General features: G+C 40.7%; 1 protein-coding gene across 1 annotated transcript in view; it reads left to right on the top strand.

The window, feature by feature from the left end:
* Window positions 1-8,580, top strand: part of nap1l1 (nucleosome assembly protein 1-like 1) — a gene marked incomplete in the record, with an annotated part of 27,300 nt that overhangs the window by 6,888 nt on the left and 11,832 nt on the right. The window contains 4 exon segments of the mRNA XM_035674115.1: window positions 527-615; window positions 2,633-2,735; window positions 6,409-6,550; window positions 8,444-8,536. Of these exon segments, the coding sequence (XP_035530008.1) occupies window positions 527-615; window positions 2,633-2,735; window positions 6,409-6,550; window positions 8,444-8,536 (427 nt within the window).

Raw genomic sequence — 8,580 nt, forward strand, 5'->3', positions numbered from 1 at the left:
AATCGATTTATCGCCCAGCCCTATATTAAGCTCCTCTGTGCTGCATCTTAAAGTAGGGTGTCATGTTTTAGTGCTTGGAGCTGCATCATGGGTAAAAATAAAAAACCTCCAGTCTTGATTATTTCTTGAGTTTTTCAGAGCTAATGGTCCCATGGTTAAACAGCTGGGAACTGTATATTGTTTGGGCTGGTAATATGACTGAACTCCTCAGTTATCGTCCAATGTGCCCTTGAGCAAGGCATGCTAGTAGGGCTGCAGCTATCGCTTATTTTCAGTGTCAAGCTCATTCTCATGTTCATTCTTTGAAGCGGTGTGTTTGTATGGATAATATTAAATGAACAAGTTTCACAGCTTAATTTTTCAGTTCACCAATCAATCCTTTTTTTGGTTGCCAGCTGACAGCCTCAACCTAAACATGCCAAAAGTAGTTTGGTGGTCTGTGTTAATTCTATGCAAACAGTCTGAAGTGTCTGTTTTGGCTGACCTTCCCATCTGCCTTCCTCCCCCTCTGTGTCTTCCTGAGCAGCAAAGACCAGGCAGAGATGGACCCAGCAGATATGGAGGATGTTGAGGAAGTGGAAGAGGAGGAGACGGGAGAAGATGAAAACAGCAAAGGTTTGCATCTCGACAAAAATGCCCCACTTTTATTGTTGGTATAGGCCTTAAAATAAATTATAAACATGGTTAGCAGAGAATACATAGTTTTGATGATGAAATGTTCCAAGTCAACATTCGATTCACAATGAAAAAAGACTTTTAATCATTCAGGTGTATAAAAAATGTCATTTCAGTAGCAGAGTAACAGTCTGGCCTCTGGCTGGTATTTAATGTGGGCAGAGTTATTTGCATGACATGATTTTGAATTGTAGTTAAGAGCTAGGAGGCACTAATCTGTTTTATTTTGGGATCTTGATGCCGTTTATGCATCCTTTTGATGTTCAATAAATGATTCAGACAGTTTCTCATATTAGCACTGTGGACAGATATACATGGCTGTTTGGCCGTGTCTATTTATAGCTCGTTTCAATAGTCTTTTAAAAACCAGACTTGAAAGAAGGCTCATTCTGACTGCCTACGACTGATCTGTCATAGCAACCATACTCCTCAGCTTCCAGACCTCATGTAAGGCTTTCCTGAGGGGAGATTATAAATGCATGAGCAATACACAGTTACAGCTCGCCAATGTTAACATACAGTGCGAACTCCTGTTAAGACACCTCACATTTCACACATCAAGGCTGCTGTGAGACACCAGTAACAAACTCAAGCCTGAGATGTATTCAGATGGTTGCAATCTGCAACTTCACTGCTAGATGCCGCTAAATCCCACACATCCTTTTTAAGCATTTGTGATATGATTCCAAGCTCCATAACCATCAGTGTATCTTCATGAATTGGAGGAAGAAAATGAACAGAACAGTTTTTCATTGGACTATTACAGCTCTGTAGACAGAGGGACAAAAATGTGAGATGCATCTGGCTTGTGTAGAGCAGCACATCAGGACAATGCTTGTAGTTATCTTCCACATGAAATCTAAATTTAAGTATCAAACACTCTGCTCTGAAGGCGTACAAAGGTCACTGGGAATAGTTTGTAGAAAAGCTGTGATAGGCTAGAATTCTGTTGCTGTGGCTTCAGATGCGACCCAGCATGCTGCAAGCAGGAGTGGCTTAAGAAGTTTCTATTGGTCTTTTGATCATTTCTTTTCTCCACAGAGAAAGTGTTCATTCTTGTTATAAAATTTAGCTTGGTCAAGGTCAGAAAGGGCATGGTAGTCAGCAGGGACAATGTTTGTTGGAAAAAGGGGTCAAAGACGGTGAGGCATTCGTATCATGACCTCAAAAAGGCAGCTGGCACTCATTGACGTATCCCTCTAAAGAAGCTTTTTGTATCAAAGCATTCAGCCCAATGACTTGTATTGGGTGAATTCAGACAAGTATAGGTGTATTTATTTGACTGGATGCAGAGCCTTGGACAGCTGATCTATGCTAGCTGGTAACACATTACAAGCCAAATTCCCAGGATGTGCCAACAGAGAAAAGTGACTTCCAATCTCTTTAATCTTCTCACCTGCCAGCAGTGATCTGACTGAGCTTTGATAGGTGCAAGCAATGTGTCGGACACTTGGATTGTACCATCTGTCACCTGTCTTGTTGCACAAAGGGAGAGAACCCTTTGTTGCTGACTGTCTTCTTGTGTTGATGCAGCTCTGGTAGTATTCATATTATTAACCAGACTTTATTCAGTGTTTACCTAATTCACTTCAAATCACAAAACTGGTAAAATATACAGGAGACAAACATGTTATTGAGAGATGAGACAACGCAATGCTAGTTCTCAGCTCGAACCTGCTCACATACTGGTAAACACAAAATGCTTAGGTGTGCAGTATACCTCAGGAGGGATCAGATATTCCTGGGAGGATAAAGTCATAATACTGACTAAAACATATAAAAATTTTGTTCTTGTGTGCTGATTCCAGTCCAAAACATGAATTTGTCCATTTAAGCAAAGTGTTAATTTAATCACACCACCTACTCCAGGTCAGTTCTCATCAAAATATAAACAGAAGGACCCTCTCATGCTGCCTTCATATTGCATTTTTGACTGTATATGTGTTTGTGTCCTCAGCTCGTCAGCTGACTGTGCAGATGATGCAGAATCCACAGATCCTGGCGGCGCTGCAGGAGAGGCTGGATGGTCTGAACGGCTCACCGTCAGGGTACATGGAGAGGTGAGACATAATCTATTGTTTGGTGATAACACACTTATACAGCTTGCCCCTTCCACAGTTGTCATAGAACAGAGTCAGATGTTCAGCATCTGTAAGGAAGCAGGGAGGGTGGTTGCAGTTGACTACCTAATTGCATCTGACAATAAATGTTTTGGCTTTTTTTTTTTCTTGTTTCATAACATTCCTATCTGTCGTTTTTGTTTAAAATTGGTTACAGTGTAAAACATAAAATCAACACAATAGATTTATTTTCAATCTTGATCCTTCTCAGCAGTTTGCACACTAGATGTTTTTTTGTTTTTTTGTTTTTTTTAACCGTGCTGTTGAATCCTGTTGCTGCGGGCTATCAGTCGTAGGTTGTAATCATTTACTCGCACTTGGATGGTAGGTGGATGTTTTTGCTTCTCCAATTGCATACTTGCATGCTAATTAGTTTCCTAAGTGGTGACTGTGCCTTTTTGAGTAGCGGTGCTTTTATGCAAATCAAGTTCAAGTGAAGTTCAGTCATATATTCCAGTAGAAACCACTGAATCCAGAAGTGAGGATGAATTAAAGTAGCCAACATTCAACCTGCCACTGGATGGCTGAGCCCATAAGGATGCTATAGTGAGGTTTCAATGTGGTACTGCTTTCCTTTCCAAACTCTGAAAACCCTTTCAAAATGACAAACTTGTCCATGCGTAGAGATCACAAGGTAGCCACGCCCCCAAAAGCATACACTACTTTATCGTCTGTTTTACTCTAAATGGGGCCATAATTTCCTGAAAGAAAATCATGCTATATGGAAGAAGACTATAACTAGAGATTGAGACCATAAACTTGTTACACTGTTTACTGAGCTCATAAATCAAGTGAGAAGTTGGGTCATCTCTCTATTAGAGTGCATGGTATTGTTTTTTTTTTTTTATTGCAGCCAATGGCGCTCACCCTGCTGGCCTCTACATACCATGCAGGCATAAGACACTTCTGCGTTTGCTTCACTTCACAGACCTGGAAGCTCTGTCCACTATATATACTGTCAATTCTCTGGACATGTACAAGTCCGGAATAGAGGGCAGGTTGACACCAGGGAATTTTTTATTTTTATTTTAAACTGCAGTCGTGACTATCCCTTGTAGAATGTTTGTTTGGTAGCCAATCCAGGAGAACAGTCTGGATGATTGGATCAGCAGCTCAGAGGCAAGTTGTGTTCCTGAGTTGGCGTAGGAAGTACATCCTCTGCTGGGCCTTTTTGATCAATCAGTGTTGGACACCCACTTTGGGGCCTGGGAGACTGTGGATCCCAGAAACCTGAAGGTTTCCACAGCAGACAGTGCTGTTGTAGTGAAGTCTTGTCTTCTCCACTGTTTTGAATGTGTTTAGCTCCAGGTTGTTATGACCGCATTAAAGATGCAGGAAGTCTGTATGTAGACTCATCACCGTCCCGAATGAGGCTGACCGTTGTGTCGTCTGCAACCTTCAGGGGTTTAACAGAGCTGTCTTGTGTTGCAGTCAGTGTAGAGGTAGAGGAGCAATTAATGCCTCGAACAGTCAAAAGATGAAGGCATTTATATTGGTGAGACACAGATTCAGGCTATTTCTCCAGTTCTAAATATTTACTTGAGTGGGTGAATACTTTGGCAATCTGTTGTTTTGTTTGTTAAAATTGTACTTCGTTTGGATTGGTGTGTTTTTGTCTGTGTCAGAAAATCCCAATTACACCCACCGTGGGGTGTAGTTTTAGTTTTAATACTTGGCATGAAAAAGTCCTAGAGGGGGAGAGTTTTCTTTATATAGGCATTGCAAGGTTATCCTACTCATGGATGAAGTGAATGCATCAGATCGATGACTGCATGTTAAAATAACCTGAGAATAGAGGTACAGTGGTAGTAGCTTGTGAGATGCTGTGTGAATGCAGTCGTGTGTCTTGGCTGTGGGGCTGTGCCACCCACTGCTCCTCTTCTCAGCAAAACCATCAGCAAGCAGCCCTTTGATCAACTTGTCAAGTATTTGGCAGTCACAAACAAAGTCACCAGTTACGACATCCCAGCACTTGGGACCAAACATGCATCCCTTGCCAGGCTAGTGCAGGCGTTTTAGCCACACTGCAGAGAAACTTGAGTGTGTGTGTGTGCAGCCTCGCTACAGCTCCCAAAGCCCGGTGACCACTATCATCTCAAAATTAATGCTCAAGAATAAGTCGATTGATGTTCAAGGCTTCAACCCCAGCAGGGCAGTCTGAGGCCTCAGACAAAGAAATTGGATTTCATTAATATCTGTGCAAAATGAATTTTAGCACTGTAGCTATTTTAAACCTGTCGTTTCAGATGTCAAGACTTTTGATTTTCAAATTTAAAACTGAATCATATCTTGCCAAAAACATTAATGCTAAAACATGCTATTCATTAATAAAACCTGTATTTTTACAAGCAAAATTTGTTCCTCACTTTATTTTGCCAGGGTGTCCTCTGTAGTGTAAATAATATACGTGCAATTTAAAGTACAAGCAAGATAAGAGAACTAACATTAAAACATTGAAAACAGCAACTGGAAGAAAATATTTGGAGAAAAATAAATGAAACTAGTTATTAATTCAATGCAAAGCTATAGTATTGATAAAATCTTTAAGCTCTACAATGTACCATTTGTAGATGGAGGTATCTATGTATGAATAAATAAATAACATGTTTCTATTTCTGAGCCTGCTGCAGTTTTATTTCCCATTGTTTGTGGAGCAATATTTAACCTGAAACTAAACAACACGCTCTTATGGATCATATACTGTATGATATACACAGGTATTATGTAACTGACTGAAGGCCAACCTACATCCTGGTCACAGGTTGCAGCGAAGCATTTCACCACTGAACTGCGATATAAAACCTCTAATACGGTCCTCCAGGACTGCCAAGATTGTTTAAGGTTGAAGTTGTTGCCTGAGTGGGTGTTCTTGTCTATACAGAAGGTTTCACTCTTTGTGTTTTGAGTTCCTTAGTATATCATTTAAAAGGGAATATAGAACATTCCTTGACAATGTTTTTAAATCTTCTAATCTTGAGGAACACACTGCATCATCCACACCTGGAACCAGACTATAAATTCCTCAAGCATAAACCAATGAATCTGTGTACAAGTAAGACATCATTTCTTCACCCTGCTGTTAAATCTCAATCAAACTTGTTCAAAACTGTTCTTGGCATGGTTTCAGTTGGTTTACAGTGTGTACCTAGAAGACCATCCTGACTTATTGGAGATCCTCTGGGGACAGTGGTGCTCTGCAGTGTGTTTCTCTGCTCTAAAGCTCTCAGCAGATTAACTTCAGAAGCAAGGTCTCCTCTGGTACCATTTGCGCCCCATTAGGCACATTTTGTCCTGTGTTTTTTAAATTTAGAAGGCTGGGAGCAAACAAAGTACATGATCACAAAATGATTATACAATCTCTAAAGATATAAAAGGGCTGCACAAATCCGACACGACTCACAATCCTGTTATTTTCACCTGATGTTTTGTGTACTTTTACTGCTACAATGTGGTGTTTAGTCACATTAGTGTTCTTTTTTGCGTAATTGCCCAGTGCTGCCACCATGAGTTATTTGCAGTGGAAGGGCAGAGTGAACAAAAAACCCCTGACCTTTATGCCAGGATTTTTCCAGGACTGTACTCACATCTTCTCTCTTCATGTGTCATCCCACAGTTTACCAAAGGTTGTAAAGAGACGCGTAAACGCCCTCAAGAACCTGCAGGTCAAATGTGCTCACATTGAGGCAAAGTTCTACGAAGAAGTACATGAACTGGAGAGAAAGTACGCCGCACTCTACCAGCCCCTCTTCGACAAAGTACGTCATTTACACCGTTTTTCTTTGTCTTTCAGTGCTATATTCTGCTGTATTTCTGCAGCTACAATGGGCTTTTGTGCACTTCCTTGTTATAGAAGCATTCATCTATATTTGATAAGGCTGATACTGTAATTAGTTACATCTATGTATTTTTTTTCTGAGTACAGTTTAACTCTGTGTTTCCTAAGATTGGCATGATAATGCAGTTTCCATTTTAAAAAAGCAAACAAAAACATGAAACTTTATGATTGGTTTGAGTGACTGGACAACAATACATTAGGCAGCTGATGCATGCATTGTCTATTACATAACGTGTGGTTGATGCATTCAGCATCTGTTGCCTTAAGCGGGCTGCCATGTTTATGCTGATCTGTACTTCTGTACACCCAGTAAAAAAAATACCACAGACACACACACAGCCACAGCCACAGACAGACACAGACACACACAGCCCTATCTTTGATCTTTCAAGCAACCTCAGGATTTGGAAGCAGCTCAGGCGGTTCCACTGATCCATTTTAGAGCTCAGATATAAAATGGCTCGTTCCAGTTGTCTCTGTAAAGCAGATGGCCGTAAACATAAAGGCTATACTACGATAGCTATAGCATTTTATTACTGTTTACCTGTCAATATAAGGCTGCAACTTTCAACTTTGACAAATTGTAATGAACATTTCTCCAAAATTTAGACCGTGATGTCTTCAGATGCTTCTTGGGTACAGGTCAAAGGAGACTAAGAAAAGCAGCAAGCCCTTGATTTGTTGGTAACATTTGATAAGTTGGAACATTGTCGGGCCTTTGTGCTTTGATCATATTTGTTGCAGATAAAATTAGCTGATTAACGAACTGGTTAACTGAGTAAACGTTTCAGCTTGAATGTAGTGTTTCAATAACCTTCTCCAATTTTGCCAAATCATGAAAACTGAGCAATTTCCTATTTCACAAACCTTGTAAAGATTGAAATCCACTGCATTTAAATAGTGTCTCAACCCCAGGGCCTATTTGAGATGAACACAAATCAACATGACATCTCATAAACATGTCCAGTGGTCTGAAGATGAGTGTCCTTTATCGTGTTAGACCTGACAGTTTCTGTTGTTGCATTGGAATGGCACCACTGGTTAGAGATCAAATTCTTACACCGCTTTTGGACACACAACTCAGCAGTATTGACAGTGTTGTCGTTCAGTATGGTTGACTGCAAGATCAAAACACAAGTCACACACACACACATACCTGCTCACTTGAATTTTGATGGATTTGTTCTTAAAGGGACAGGGAAAAACCGAAATACATATTTTTCCTTTTACCTGTAGCCCTATTTATCCTTTAGGATTGTAGAGAGAGTGGCTGTCAAGATGTCTGCCTTCTCTCCAATATAATGGAACCAGATGGCACTTGGCTTGTAGTTCTCAAAGCCCAAAAAATGAATTTTGAAAAACTGCAGTGTCTCTTTTGAAGAAATCTTGACCTGGTTACTCAAGATTATCCACAGACCTTGTTGTGGGCAGTTTTGTGTAGAAGCTATTTTTGTTTTTTTTCTAATGTGTGCTTTTCAAATGTGTTTTTTTGGCACTTTGAGCACCACAAGCCGAGTGCCATCTGGCTCCATTATATTGTAGAGAAGGCAGACATCTCTGCGACTGATATGACCAAAACTCACACCACAACAGTGTAGGAGTCAACTTACCTGGGTGGACTGTTGCTGGTCAACCCGCATGTTTCTCAGGTCACCAAGGCAGCAGCATTGCAGGCTCATTTTCATGTAAACAAACATGAGTATAGAAGCTTTCCCAGTAATGGCCTATGTTCTCACTTGTCACTGAAGCATCTCGTAAGAATCACATGGCGTGAGGCCACTGCTCCAATTCTAACTGTTTTTCTCCTTCACAGAGAAGTGACATAGTGAAAGCAGCATATGAGCCCACAGATGAGGAATGTGAATGGAAGGCAGATGAGGAGGAAGAGCTGACAGTAAGTAAGCAGGTACAGGTGACGTATACACCTGCATGCCTCCTGTCTGACTGCCA

The sequence above is a fragment of the Morone saxatilis genome, unplaced genomic scaffold (genome assembly GCF_004916995.1).
Source record: "Morone saxatilis isolate NCDOM2014 unplaced genomic scaffold, NCSU_SB_2.0 Contig10, whole genome shotgun sequence".
Classification (NCBI taxonomy): domain Eukaryota; kingdom Metazoa; phylum Chordata; class Actinopteri; family Moronidae; genus Morone; species Morone saxatilis.